The 15,459-nt window shown below is 32.1% G+C and overlaps 1 protein-coding gene and 1 long non-coding RNA gene across 7 annotated transcripts; one reads left to right on the forward strand and one right to left on the reverse strand.

Moving 5' to 3' along the window:
• Nucleotides 1-356: 356 nt before the first annotated feature.
• Nucleotides 357-2,907, reverse strand: LOC123923728. Its single transcript, XR_006814485.1, has 2 exons — nt 2,550-2,907; nt 357-544 (listed from the first exon to the last, which is right to left on the reverse strand). It is a non-coding gene; the product is annotated as an uncharacterized LOC123923728 (long non-coding RNA).
• A 5,900-nt stretch (nt 2,908-8,807) lies between these two features.
• Nucleotides 8,808-14,163, forward strand: LOC123922680 (zinc finger protein CONSTANS-LIKE 9-like). Of its 6 annotated transcripts, none has more exons than XM_045975380.1 (7): nt 8,875-9,121; nt 9,340-9,384; nt 10,093-10,687; nt 10,969-10,974; nt 11,535-11,744; nt 12,652-12,956; nt 13,334-14,163. In XM_045975380.1, exons 3-7 carry the CDS (start codon nt 10,118-10,120, stop codon nt 13,461-13,463), a joined length of 1,221 nt encoding a protein of 406 aa, XP_045831336.1. In that variant the 5' UTR covers nt 8,875-9,121; nt 9,340-9,384; nt 10,093-10,117; the 3' UTR covers nt 13,464-14,163. The 6 variants fall into 6 exon arrangements, with proteins under 6 accessions (XP_045831338.1, XP_045831333.1, XP_045831334.1 ...); XM_045975379.1 differs by having other exon boundaries at nt 8,877-9,121; nt 9,318-9,384; XM_045975377.1 differs by lacking the exon at nt 9,340-9,384 and having other exon boundaries at nt 8,861-9,121; nt 10,096-10,687.
• The last annotated feature ends 1,296 nt before the right edge of the window (nt 14,164-15,459 follow it).

Here is a 15,459-nt window from a genome sequence, read left to right on the forward strand (position 1 = left end):
TCATCCATTCATTCATATAAATTATAATAGTCAAATACGTTTTTACGTAGGGTTTCATCTGACCAAATTTCCTCACTCAGTCACTTGTATATATAGAAACCTTTTGCTTCATCTTCATTCATTTTACTTCATCTTCATTCATTCATAATGGTCAAATATGTGATCATGGTGGGATTAACTTATATTTGGTCATTCACCCGTGAGATGCTTTTACTAGCGGCCTATAACACCCTTAATTTACCCCTTTATTTTTATTTTCAAAAAGTTAATTTCATTTATTTAATAAGGATGTCACACTTACTCCAATTAACTAATTCCTCAAATGATTAAAAATCATGCAGCGGAAAATACAAAAATAATATAAGTTTCAAAGTCCAAATTGAAAATACTGAATCAAGTGACATAGTTCAATTGTTATAAAAATTTAACAACATAATTAAATAAAAGTTTCTCCCAACAACATCCTAACAGAGCGACTCCAAATAAATAGCAAAGCAACAACGATCCGAACACACCATCTATGATTCGTATCCTACCTGAAAATCTACGGTTGCACACCGTAGGGCCAAGCCAGAAGGGAGAATGTAAAGGTGAGTCAAAATACATCAAGAAAGTAACTGAATTAAAACAACGCAATAACTAAGAACATCATAAACAACAACAACAACAAGACCACCTAAGCGGATGGCCACGCACATTCATCAGTCAACCACAATCATCAATCGTTAATTAACTAAAGAGAAATAACAACAACATTTAAATAAATAAATATAATTAAAATGCATGCAATGCGCCTAGACTCGCTACATGCATGTGGTACCAATAGCAACCTCATTTCTAGTTTTACATCATAGAGGATCAACATCATTATAAGCAACGTCATTTTCAACTTCATTAGGCAACGTCATTTTCAACATCATTTATACAACTTCAATAAGCAACGTCATTAGACATATGAATGAATGCATGTCATGTTATAATAAGCAACGTCAATAGGCAACATCATTTAACAACTTCAATAGACAACTTCTTCATCATTATAACAACATCAATAAACAATTTCCATAAGCAACTACAACAATAACAATTACAACATCATAATTTCGGCACAACTCCAACATCATTAAAATAGATAATTCAACATCGTTATAACCACGTAACTCAACATCATTATTCAACGAAACAACAATTCAAACAACACAATTACTATCAACGAGCAACGACTTAAACAACACCGATACACAACAATTATTAGTAACTTCGATTACAACACCAACTAAAACTTCATAACTCAATTAATCATTCACTCATCTCCAAAACAACAACCTATTACTCCTTTTTAACAGTACTCATAACCCAAATCATCTTGATTTAGTTTACCGACGAAACGTATGAATTTTAAGTCAATTTAATTAATAAAAATTAAAAAATAAATTCAAATCTTAATAGCATATAAAACCAGGGAGAGTGAGGTATACCAGAGGGTTCCAAAATATTCAAAATACCCTTCATAAAAGTTTGGGAAATTTTCACAAGATTATAATATTTTTAATCACCTTTTTACTCCAAGTAATTATTTAAAAATGGCTACGAGTGTCCAAAAATTATCAAAGAGGTACCAAAATTTCAAGAAAAGTATTTACTATTTTATGGAAAAAGAATAAAAATATTTCGAACTCTCCTGAGCTCCTACGCGCCCTCACGCACCGGTGCTGCGAGTGGGCGAGGCCACTCGCGCACTGTTCATCATCTCTTTCACCCGTTTTCTGCAACATGGGTCGTTCGACCCGGTTTTTGACCCGTCTCGTTCTCCCTCAATACTCAACGTAATTCGATGTTCTTTATACCGTTTTGATCGTCATTTAATTTTAGAAAAGTACCCGGTGTTAAAATAAAGCAATCGAATCGCATGTAAAAAGAGGCTAAAGTTCTCTTAAAAAAAACAACAATAACACCATTAAAACAACACCCCAAAGTTTCGGTTTTGATGATTCTTGATCCCGAAAAATCTCAGGAACGTTTTTGAACTACTCAGGACTCTTTCAACACAACATAAAATAAATCTCTTGAATTATTAACCCCAAATACGAAAATTGTAATTCTTTTTAAAAATTTAGTAACCACACCATTAACACATACCAAAAGCTTTGATTCTTATAGTTTTGGGACTCGGGAAAAATCGTAATTCGTTTATAAATTGTTTTAGACTCTTTAAAACATACAAAAACTCAAGTTCTATTGATTCAACTCTCAAATCATGATTCACTTCTAAATTTTTATAATTTTCATCTCTTTAGGAACAAGACCAACAACAACACGGCAACACACAATTTTTCCATTAAGGAAACAGAATCAGGCATCACATCAACACACAAACATCATTCACACGAATTAGACATTCAAGAACAACAACATAATCCAAACACAACATCATCTACACCAAATTCCAAGCATCACAAACAAGGAAAGGGAAAAGACAAGAACAACAAAACAAGCTATATTCTTGATTTAAATTCAGAATCTTAAATTGATATATAACACTCCCTTACTTGTTTTTGCAGTGATTTCCCTAAGGTTTGAGATCGAGTTCCTTCCTCCCCTTCATTCTCTTCTCTCCCACGTGCATTCTCCCTTTCTCACACGCACTCTTAATTTTATTTTATTTTTGTTTTTATCAGAATGTTGACCATTCCTATTTCCTAACCTTCACCTATAGATTAATGCCCAAGGACAATGACATTATTATTGTAAATAAATTGGTTTAATGAGAATTAAAATTATGTTTATTCTCCATTATTCTCATCTCTACTATTTTTCCATCTCCACCCCCCATATGCTCTCAACACCTCAATATATAATTTTCTACTTCTTTTTCTTCTTTTAATTTTTATTTAGCAACATCATTATTTTTTTATTTATCAATTACTTAATTATTCACCACACAAAATAATTAAATAAATTATTCGTCACCCCAAATAATTAAATAAACATCGTCAATCAACACCACAACAACTAAATAATTAAATAAAATGAATTCTAATTTTTGGGGCGTTACACGACCTACAATAAATATAAACTTCGATTAAACTGAAAACTCGTAATAATGTCTGAATTATTTTAGAAATAGAATAAAGTGTTGTTTGAATGAAAATAATACATCAAAGTTCCCAAAAAAGGTATTTATGAAATAAAAGAAGTTGAAAATAAAACTAGATGAATTTCCCCCATGTTACTGGTACATGCCAACCTCAAGTATGGGTAATGGATTCCTCCGCAAATTCTAAGGTTCACCCTTGACGGTGGCTCTACAAGTGCACATAATCGCTACCAAGTAATAAAGTGATAAGTTTATCGTTCTTCACAAGGATTGTGCGAAGGTTACTAGTTTCGCTTAAGAATATGATAGTTGCCTTCGCTTTGTTTGTTTTAAGAAGGTATCTTTGCGGGTACTTTAGTAAATGACAGGAAAAAATGCATAAATTAAATAACTGAAAAGTAAAGGGTGTGTGTGTGACCACACAGGGTGGTTAAGTGTGGTCGGATCCCTCCCTTACTTCTGTTTGGTGGCTCAATTATTTCCCTCTTTAAGAATTTAGACTCTTGAAAATATGTATGAAGTACGTTCTGTCCTATTTCTATTACAAGCTTTTACAGGGCCTAGTTTAAGGTTGTCATATCTTTATTTAGACACCATGATCCAGGACTCCACTTTTTCGTTTAAACTTTGGTCTCATCGTCCTAGGGACCCCTAAATTATAAGCTGTCACGTTTGCCCTAAACTAGTCACAAACCCTACAAGGTAGAAATTAACGTTCTTTCCAATCCTATACTAAGACGGCAGATACTGAATTTAATGGTCTCATGTAGGCCTTAATATGTTGTCCTTCTGTCGGGATTACTAGCTTCGTTTCCTATGCGATATCCATTAGGTTCTTAGATTTTATTTTAATTAATGTGATCAATATTAAAATAACTAAAACCAGACAACAAAAGAGTTTGAAATAGAAATAACCGAATTTATAAATATTATAAATAATACAACCAAACATTCGTAAGGGAGTTTCTCGACTCCACCTAACCTAGGAAAAATAAATTACAAAGACAGAAAGAAAAGAACCTTGTTGGCCTTGGAGTTCCTTGGCCTCCTTGCCTTCTCCTTAGAGTTCTCCTAACTCTCTTAATATGTTGGAATATTTTGGAATATTTGTGAGTGAATAATAGTGAAGGAGGAAGACTCTATTTATAGTTTTACAGCTGGGTATGGGCTTTTTCTGCGCATCAATCGCACCCATCGTGGCCACGATGGCGTGTAATTTCGCCTCATCGTGGCCATGATGGATCCTATCGTGGTGCGATGGAAGATTTGATCAGGATTTTCTGCTTATTTTTCAAGTCATCATCGTGCCACGATGACAAGTCATCGTGCCACGATGGTAAAAATTTTCAGCAGATTTTCTTCAATTTTATCCGTCTTCTCATTGCGCCACGCTGAGACTCATCGTGGATACGATGGTGCGTTGCATCATATTGCCTTTATTTATCTAAGTAGAGGTGACATTGGTGTTCTTAATTTGTATCTTCTACATGTAAAATGGCAACCCTTGTATAATATAATTAATATGCTTCAGTTCCTGTGATAAAATTAAAACATGGAAGTAATATAAATTGAAATATGAAATTAATCATAATATTGATAACATTATCATGTGTTAATGAAATTATAGGCTTAGAAATTATATATCATTAAATTTCCAACTTAACCATATTTGCTCTACACATGTACACTGGAAATTAGAACAATTTCCTCTCCTAGGGTATGTACATAAAGGGTAGCAAAAAAGGTCGTTAAGACAAAAGATAGTATGATCTGTGATTAAAAATAGAAGAGATAAGAGTGTTAATGAAAGGAGATGAAAAACTATGTATAATGTAAATAAAATATTAGTATTTGAAAAGGCTGAGACAAAAGGGCTTACCAGAGTTTGTGACACTTATAACAAAACATAGGTAAATAACAATGATCATAACATAAATATTCTTGATAGTTTCGGTCATTTTTATTTTATTTTCATGTAACAATTTTTTTCCTCATTTTATAAGAATTTATTTAACACTTGTGGAGATGCAATTAATCGTTTCAAAATGTACATTTGGTGTTGTCTTTGTCCCTTTAGATTGCTCAATTAGTAAGGATTTAACATAAATATTTTTTCTAACCTTTCATTACAATTTATTTCTTTTTATGACCTTTCATGATAGATAAATGCAAAGCCACAAACCAGAATCACAATGGTATTGAACTATAACAAGATTAGTAGTAGGAATAATTCACCAATGATATTGAGGCAAAATCGAACTATATATAATTCTTACAACGTAACCTTGTCATCATTTACTACTATTATATTTTTGTTTTGTGGTTTTTTCTTATCTATCATGAAAGGTTATAAAAGAGAAATAAAGTGTAATGAAATGTGGATGTATATAAACTACTTATGTTTTTTGAAGAAATAAACTACACATGTATATAATTGTGTTGTATATGTCCATATACAACACATGAATGTACGTAAAAGACATTTTATGATGACATTAATTTTTCTGAAGGATTTCTTGCATTTCTATAAGTGCTAAAAAATCAATATAAATTGAAACCAAAATTAAATGTTTATTGCACAAGAAGGATAAAAAATATGAATGAAATGATTAAGTTTGTTTACGCTATGATCTTCTTTACTTTCTTATTTTTTGTTGTAAAAGATATAAATGCTGGTAAGTCTCTCAATCTTCTTTTTTTAAAATAAAAATAAAAATTAGGTAATACACATTCTTTTCATCCACTTTCATTAACACTCATATCTTTTTGTTTTGCATTACAGGAGAATCTTTTGTTTGTAATAGCGACTATAATTGTCATGCTAATTTGTGTATGTTTCCTTTTATTCCAATTTGTTCCGATAATCAATGTAGATGTTGGAAGCGAATTGTTAAGTGAAAAATCAACTATATATTACTTCTAAGTTTGTGTCAGAAAAAATTGATATACAAGTTTTGTTTGTTGGAATATTTTATTATATTTCAATAATCTTATATGGATAAATTTCTTTATATAATTATATTATATATTTATCAATAAAGAACCTTAATTGATTATTAGATATTTATGAATAAAGAACTTTAATTGATTAGTGGTCAAATTAAGTAATAAGACTAATTAGACTTATAATTAGATAATTAATTAAACATTTAATTAATTGATATGGACTAAATATGAGTGAATGTTAGGATGATCCATTTGAGAATAATGGGAACCATAATGTGTCATCAAACTATATATAGACTATGGTCCCAATATATCGGACACACTGCACATCGCCTCTTCTCCCCATATGAAGAGTGCTTAGGGCATAAGGAGTCCATGTTGAGAAAGAACCACAAGTCAATGGATACTTGCCGTCCGTCTTTCTCTTTAGGTTTTAGGATCGATTTGTTCTACTTCTATCTAACGGTTCATCTATATTCAGGTATTCCTAGTCCTATAATCTTGATAAATCAACATGTCGTAAATTCTGTTACATGCTTATATGTTTATTTGACTTCCATATTAAAGATTATGGATTTAATATTTATTATTGAGAGCATGTTAATATTAAATAAATTCATATGTCACGCTTTTAAAAGATAAGGAGAATAACAATGTCACCACATAATTACTTTGAAATATAAAGGTCATATGATCATAGACTTACTAATTAAGAAACAAAAATGTAATGACATATTTTTTTAATAATATATAAATGTAAATATTAGTATATAAGATTTTGTTCAATATATATTTTGATAAGTATTTTCAAAATATTAAATTTTTATTAATAGACAATTAAAGATATTATTGATCAAAATTCTACATTAGCGTACGTGCAGTTGTCAAACATGATCTTATAATTAGGAACAGAGGTAGTAATAACTTAAGTCACATTTTTCGAACAAGTTGGTTTTTAGTTGAGTTGTAATAATGTTAATTTTTCATGAAACCTGGTCAGAATGCCAAATGGTCACTTCTAGCCTAGGAAGTACCGACACTTCTCAGATTAGGCGTGTTCATGTCGGACATCGACACCGACATCGACACTTATGATTACACTAAATTATATCATTAATCCAAATTTTTATCGGTATCAACATGTCAGTGTTCGTATCGTATTCGGTGTCCGTGTCTGTGTCCATGTCTAGAATCTGAGAGGTTCCAGATTCGAGCCCCAATAGTATCTTTGAAGGGAGGTATAAATGTAATTACCTTTTGTGAGCACTTTTTGAAGTCTAAGTACTTCTTTACCTTGGACTGAAACACCACCCTTCACCTTAAATTTACATTATAAAATAAATAAAAAATATTATTATTTAATTAAATCGTGTTAAACCTCATCCAATCCCTAACTTTTAAACCTTAAACTAGTATCTATGGTTTTGTTTTGTGAAATAAGTTATAAGCTAGCTTATAGATGATGGCTAATAGCTTATAACTGAAAAATTAGTAGATTGAAATTAAAGTCTATGACTCTGTTTGGTAAAAATAAGCTATAAGCTAGCTTATAGCTGAAAAATTAGCTTATAGTTGATGGCTGGTAGCTTATAGCTGAAAAGCTAGTAGAATAAAATAAAAGTGTTTGACAAATTTAGCTATTGTAAGTATAAAATGACATAAAAATACGTGGTTAGTGGGTAGGTTTTTTTTTTTGGTAAGTTTTAGTGGGTAGTTATTATAATTTTGAAAAAATAAATAAAAAATTTAATGAGGGTAAATATGGAATAAAATGAAAAAGCTATAAGCTATAAGCTCATACGCTACTTGAAATAACATATCAAAAAACGCTATAAGCTAGTTAGAGAAGCTCGTTACCAAACACTTCACATTTTTTTCAAACAAGCTTATAAGCTATTTCAATAAGTTATAAGCTAGCTTATTGGACTTACCAAACAGTGCCTATGACAAATTTAGCTGTTGTAAGTACAAAATGACATAAAAGTAGTATATGATTAGTGAATATTTATTATATTTTAAGAAAATTAAAAAAATGAAAATAATAAAAATGTGATGAAATTTAAAAAGCTATAAGTTCATATGCTAGTTGAAATAATATCTCAAAAAACACTATAAGCTAATTAAATAAACTTATGGAAAATGCTAAACCGTGACCACAATGCACTATTTAAGGATATAAATATAATAATGTGACATTGAAACTTGTGCAGTCAACTTCTCAAAAATCTAAAAAATATTATTTTTAATTCAAATATTTCTTTTCTTGGTTTCCTTACCCTGGAGACACAGGTTAACATGACCCTAAACTTATTACCAAACACATCAATTTTTATCAAACAAGCTTATAAGATAATTCAATAAACTATCTAGCTTATTCAACTTAGACCATCTCCAATAGTGTACTACCTATTAGGTACTCATGGTACTTATTATGCACCACCATTGGAGCACAACACATTTTAGTACCAAATAGGTACCACTTTTCAAATAAGCACTCTATCTCTCATAGTACCTAATAGAATTTGTTCGACCCATTTATATAGATGTATAGTTATTGATGAGATGTGAATTATTTGTGGGACCTGTTTAAATTTTTTTTAAGAGGTGCTGGGTTGGAGAAATTAAATACTTAATAGATACTATTATTAAAAAATTATAAATAAATAATTTGTACAACGCATGATCCACTTAAATACCTAAAATTAGATTTCTCCATCGTGTATGCTATTATCTAACACATTTTATACCGGTTTAATATTCGGTCCCCTTTTAATTACTTTAGTAAAAATAGTTGCCACATAGCCGTGATTTAAATGTTATGGGATGGACCAATAAAAAGCAAAAAGTTCACTATGAAAAAGACAAGGTCCCACTTATTTACTATTTTATATGTACTTTTTATTACCTTTTATATATGTGTGACATGTCGCATTACCAACATAACATAGTATTTCAATTTCAACACCCCCCATTGCATTATTCTTCTCATCTCACACCTACACCAACCCTCCCATATCTAATCTACAATCTATCCATCTCAACAGAACAAGACAGATACCACACCAGAAGAAAAAAAGGGTCAGTGTTTTTTCTCTTCAAAACTCCTTTTTTCTATCTCTACAGTTTTTTTTACTTTGAATTTCTTCATAATAAATAATATATTTAATTTTAAAAAATTCTGAAAAAAGAAACATCACCCTTTTCCTTACAGATCATCTTTCATCTCTTCATATATACACGTGTTCTTATGTTTTTTTAAATATTTGTTTTGAAGTTTATGTTTTTCTGACATGAAGATTCTTCTTGGAGCTTGAGATAAAGAAAAGTTGAAATTTTTCTTACTTTGTGATGTTTCCTTTTGTTGGTTCTGACTTTTTTGTTTGTTAAGAACTTATTTGCTACTTTTGATTTGTTTAATGATAGATGGTTGTTAAGGTTGTAATGAAAGTATTGTCAAAAAAAAAAAGAAGCTGTAATGAAATTATGGTTATGCTTTTATTTAGTGAGTTTTTTTAGTAATGCATTTTTATTAGAGGGAAACAAAGTATAGTTCATTTTCCTGAAAATTGATTAATAAGTTGTATGAGATTAATTTTATTTTCCAAATCTAAATTCATGTTTCTTTTCTTCTGGATGCTCTTACATGAATGTAATTAGCTTATGCTTTCTTAATTATTGCATGTTTGGATTGTCGGTGAGTTCGGTAAAAATTATGGTGACACCTGAAAGTGTAGCTTTTAGCAAAATCACTGTGGTACACTTTGATTCTGGTAAAGTCATTGTTAATTCAAACATGCACTAATTTATCATTCTGTACACTACGAATCACTGACACTGTCACTGGAGACGACACTGACACATAGGCACCGGTAACAATTTGAGAAAATGGAAGTAATTGACTGTAATAGCTTGCGTATATCATTTATTGTGGAGTTGAACAGCTTTTAAATTTTATCACATAGCTTAGCTTCAATGTGATATATTTTAGGATAAGAAGGATCTTTTTTCTGTGTTGGTCATTACTAATTGTGGAATTGTTTATTTGAACTAAGGAGCAAGCAAAGTGATTTAAAGATGGGTTCTTTATGTGATTTTTGCGGAGACCAGAGGTCCGTGGTGTACTGCCGCTCTGATGCTGCTTCCTTATGTTTGTCATGTGATCGAAATGTTCATTCTGCTAACACACTTTCTAAGCGTCATTCAAGAACACTTGTATGTGAGAGATGTAATTTACAACCTGCATATGTGAGGTGTGTTGAAGAGAAAGTTTCACTTTGTCAGAACTGTGATTGGTCGGCTCATGGTACCGATCCATCTTCTTCAACGCACAAGAGACAATCAATTAATTGCTACTCTGGCTGTCCTTCAGCTTCCGAGCTTTCTTCAATATGGCCCTTTTTCTCAGACATCCCTTCTATGGGTGAAGCATGTCAGCAGGAACTCGGTTTGATGAGCATTAATGATAACAGCGAAAATAAATCTATTCTTCCTCCAGAAAGCAAGAATGTGTCTGGTTCTACTCAATTTGCCGATCTTCCCAGCAAGGATAAGTCAAGGGTCAGCACATCTTCAATACCCGAGTCAAGTGCAAAATCTTATATTATTGACCAGGCGCCTGGACCTTCCGATGAATGTATGCCTAAGGTATAGCCTCATGAATAATTTATTTTCCCAATTCTCGTAATGAATGAATTGTTTGTTTCAATTTGTTTGAATGTTTGCTTTTTTCCTTCCATAGAAGTCATAAGTAGTTTATTCCGTGTCAGTTGTTTAATGGTTTCAATATATATGTCTAAGTAGTTTATTGTCAAATGATTGTTTTGGCGGTTTGCCTCAGTTTTGCACATTTATTGTTTCGTGTGTGTATTTTGTTTTCACAGAATTGTCAACACTCCTGATTTGTCAGTAGCTTGAACGTCAAACAGGAACAGGTAAGCCTGATGCTAGTAACTTAGTACCTTCAGTGCATGTGACTGTGAGAGTAGCTCAATTTGATTCAAAAAGTATTTTTCTTTCCGGGAGAACGGGCTGATGCTGAAAATAATTTAAATGTTCATAATGTTATTGCTTATTTACATCGATTTCGTTAAGATGCGGTAGTTGTTGTAATTATGGTCTTGTTCAGTTCTGCATTTCAATGTTTTAAGAGGTTCTCTCTTTTGTGGGCGATGAGTATTGACACGTCATTTCAAATTGTGGTTTGAAAAGATGTGCATAATTTTTCCTTGTCGCTTATTTACATGGATAATTGTGATTTATCTAGAAGGGTTTGGTATCTATATTTTCTCTCTTTCCCTATGCAGCTTGATGACAGTAGATGGCATAATGATATATTTGCAAAGATGCAATAGCCATGAAGCTTACATGCATTGATGGTCACATGTTAACAACGACGACATTATATATCATTTTTCTAACTTTTATCTTGTTTAGTGAAATGAGTTACACGGTTTTTAGCTTTCTTATTTAACCTCTCATGATGAATCTGCAGTTACAATGTTCCAGTAGAAAGTCTCCTGCACTTTGTGAAGATGATAATTTTTATGATGATTTCAACATAGATGATATGGATCTTGAACTCGAGAACTATAAGGAAATTTTTGCTTTTGCTCTCAATCACTCAGAAGAGTTTTATGAAAAGGGCAGTATTGATAGCTTATTTGAAAGAAAAGACATGTCTGCTAGTGATGTTGCTGCTGAGGTACTCAAATCTCATCATCCTTTGTCAGATTTAAGCTTGGTTTTGTTATTATTAGTTGACCCATCATCTGTTAAATTTCATATATCTGATTTATGTATCTTTTTACCTATTGTTTCTCTATGCACTTTAAAGCTGCGGACCTAGGAAATGAAGATAGATCAAGTTCTAGTCTGTTTTTCCGTGTTCATTATTTCTTGTCAATCAAAAACTTCCTATACATTGATCTTCTAGTCTGTTCATCTGTGTACATCATTTCTTGTTATCCCGCCGATTCGGTGGCAATGTTTTTTGACTAGCTACCCACATAAATTTCAAGTATTGTTAGAAGGTAAACGGGCCATAAATTTGTTTACTGCGCTGCATCAAATACCTTCCTAACCAAGGAAGCGCTAGCATTTGTCTCATTTAATTCAGCTATGTAATATCGTATTGTTTTTAAGTTGAAGATGATTATGGCAAAGTGCAGTCAGCTTGATGGCTTCATTGTCAGCAAAATTGTCATCTTCATATATTGTAGACTATATAGTTATTCTGTAGTATGGTCAAACAAATAATGCAAACAGTCAAATTGCTGATACTTAGTCATGATTGTCTGGACTCTGAATTTAGAAAAATGTTGATGGAGAATAACAATAACAATAAATGTCATAGTGCGAGTACGAGTTTCACTTTCCAATTCCTTATATCTTTTATATGTATTTGAAGGTTTACATGTTATATTCACTCACATATGGTGCATGCATCCAAGTACGAGTACGAGTTTCATTTTCCAATGTTCACGTGTTTATAATGTGGAAGTCATATTCAACACTAGAGAGAACATTTAGTTTCCTTTGGGGTCTGAGTTTAAAGGTTTTGTTTTTCTTGCGTTTCATACTTATTATCATGCCTAATCTTCTGTTTTTAGGGGCCATCAGCTCGGTTTATCAGTTCTATCCAACCAGCATGCAGCAATGCAGCATCTGCAGATTCAATATTAAGTACTAAAACTGAACCGGTTCTTTATTTCACGGAAAGGCAATCTCAATCAAACATTTCATTTTCCAGTGCTACAAAAGATGCTAGTGCTGGTGGCAGTCTAGAGTGTGGTGCTTCCTCAATGCTTCTCATTGGGGAGCCTCCCTGGTCTCCTCCTTGCCCTGTGACTTCTATTCAATCTGCTAATCGAAGCAATGCTGTCATGCGTTATAAGGAAAAGAAAAAGAATCGGAAGTAAGTCGATTGTGTTGATACTATTTATTTATATAGCCAATGGTACTGATATAATTTTACTGATGGTTGACATTGAAGTAATGATGCCGAAATCCACTCATTTCTTTCTTATGGTCTCGGCATATGATTAATGATTATTAATCTGAGTAGTTGTTTCTTATCATTTATTCATTTTACACCATTAATAATGAAATATTAGTATGTTATACATGATGTGATCGGCCAAATAGGGATATCTTGTTGCATACATTTATTTAGTTTCGGTTGCTATCTATGCTACTGAAAAAAAAAAAAACTATTAGCAAATAGTAAGTTAGATATATCTCAGTTTGTGTGATATATAGATGATTTGACATCAGTTGTGATTCTCCTTTTAGGTTTGATAAGAAAGTAAGATATGCTTCTCGGAAGGCTAGGGCTGATGTCAGAAAACGTGTGAAAGGCCGGTTCGTCAAAGCTGGGGAAACATTCGACTATGACCCTTTGAGCGAAACCAGAAGCTGCTGAGTATATACCGTTTAACCATGTTCTATGAAACAAAAGAAACACAGCTAAAAATATCATTTGTTCTTTAAAAAAAAATCGATGAAATTTGATGCAATGACAAACATTGATTTTATCAAAGGAGCCTTTATTCTCTTCAAGAGAATGAAGGTTCTAACGAAGCCAAAATCCAATGAATTGACAATATTAGCTCGGGAGGGACCTTCGCTGCAAAAGATATCAAAGTTGTGATGTCAACTAACATGTCACCAGGTCCCCCTTCAAGCAATGTGTCTTGAATCTTGATTCCCTTTTAGAGGCAAATCATGGCTCTTGATTCTAATGTAATGCACAATTCATTGTTAGTCATTTGGCCATGATATTGTTCATTCATTGTTTGTCATTATTTTTGTTAATTCCACACTAATTTAAGCCAATGTATGAAGAACTGCAAGATATGGCATGTTAAGTCAGTGTTGTAGAATGTAATGTTTTGTGATACATACATGTAGATTGAGTTGTAATTGCTTAAGTTATTTAGATATGAGAATTGTAAATTTGAAGTTTATGTATAGAATATGATGTCATCTATTATGATGATAGGTTGAACACGTATTGGTAGAAGTTTTGTTGGTATGTTGTTTGGGTCATTGTTTGCATTGTGTACTTCAATTGTAAACTCTTTCATAAAAGAACTGCAATTATATTTAAGAAATTTATGTGTATGTCATTATTTTTTTACAATAGAAATTTTTGTGTATGTTAAATTATAGATTTTTGGATTTTTTATGAGCTATATTTATTGTAAAGTATAGATTTTGAATTTTTTTAATCAAATAGTCATTCACAATACAACTTGGTGTGTTCTAGGAGTGAAAAAAAATGGTATGGAGAAAAATAAGCACAATCACAATACAAGAATATAACGTGAAAACTTTAAAATCGGAGAAAAAATTAACGACTGTTGTCTAAATCGACAACCAACAAATTATTAACATATATATAGTTTTTACAATAAATAAACTTCTCCCACTCTCAACTCCAATACCCCAATACAACCACACTTTCACAAAACAAATATTTAAACTAAGTAAAATACAAGCTTAAAGTGCTACTGACCGATGGATCTAAACAAAGAGGCTTCCGATAAAAAAATAAGCCTATGTCCAATATATAGCATTGGTCTCCACTTGCTTCACTACACTAAGCAACGTGGGACTTATCTAGCCAATAGCTAATTTTTAACCTCCTTCTCTATTTAAGAGACTGGGCAATGTGAAACTTGTCAATCAATCCCAACAATGATCACATTGATCGTAAGAATTTCAGAATTTCATCTTCTGCTTCCATTGTCTATACCGATAATCATACTCCACCATAAATACACTTCACTTGGATCAGAACCATTCTAAGAATTTCTTCATGTCGAAACCTTGGTGAACGATTATGGTGCAACTCCTATATGTTGGCTTTCAAGAAGTTCTTCAGCTATCAAAACATCTCACAAGACAGCTTGCATCGATGCCAACCAATGCTCGTGTGTTGTTCTGAATCCGCTAGCAATAACTTGTCGTTTTGCATGGTATAGTGGAAATACTACAAGGACACACTTTATCGTCTAGATAACATCACAATCATCTCCCAAAATAAGGGAGACGTTGCTAGAACTTGCCTTTGAGTCTTTTTCAGATGCTGCTCCACCTCGATTTCTCTTTACATTTCCAGAATTTTCACTCTTCCAGCACGCCAGATTATATAGGCATGGACCTCTTCCCATTAGCCCCATTTCTATTTAGCAACATCGATGTGCTTTCATCACTTTTCATTCTCCTTTCTTCAGAAATAATTTTAGCTGCAACTTCATCAAAACTTAAACTTTCCTTCTCATACATCAAAACGGGTTTGAGATGAACATAAGAAAGTAGAAGGGACAAAACGACCCTTAACACTTTATCCTCAACATCATCCATCTCAACTTTAATAGGTTTCAGCTCATTATTATTCAAAGTCAGATGATCAG

The sequence above is a fragment of the Trifolium pratense genome, linkage group LG4 (genome assembly GCF_020283565.1).
Source record: "Trifolium pratense cultivar HEN17-A07 linkage group LG4, ARS_RC_1.1, whole genome shotgun sequence".
NCBI classification, from domain to species: domain Eukaryota; kingdom Viridiplantae; phylum Streptophyta; class Magnoliopsida; order Fabales; family Fabaceae; genus Trifolium; species Trifolium pratense.

Coding starts and splice junctions, on each gene's coding strand:
- LOC123922680 (XM_045975377.1), top strand. CDS start 8,862: ATGGGATGGACCAATAAAAAGCAAAAAGTTCACTATGAAAAAGACAAG. Junction 11,745..12,651: donor CTAGTGATGTTGCTGCTGAG/GTACTCAAATCT, acceptor TTCTGTTTTTAG/GGGCCATCAGCTCGGTTTAT. Junction 12,957..13,333: donor GAAAAGAAAAAGAATCGGAA/GTAAGTCGATTG, acceptor TTCTCCTTTTAG/GTTTGATAAGAAAGTAAGAT.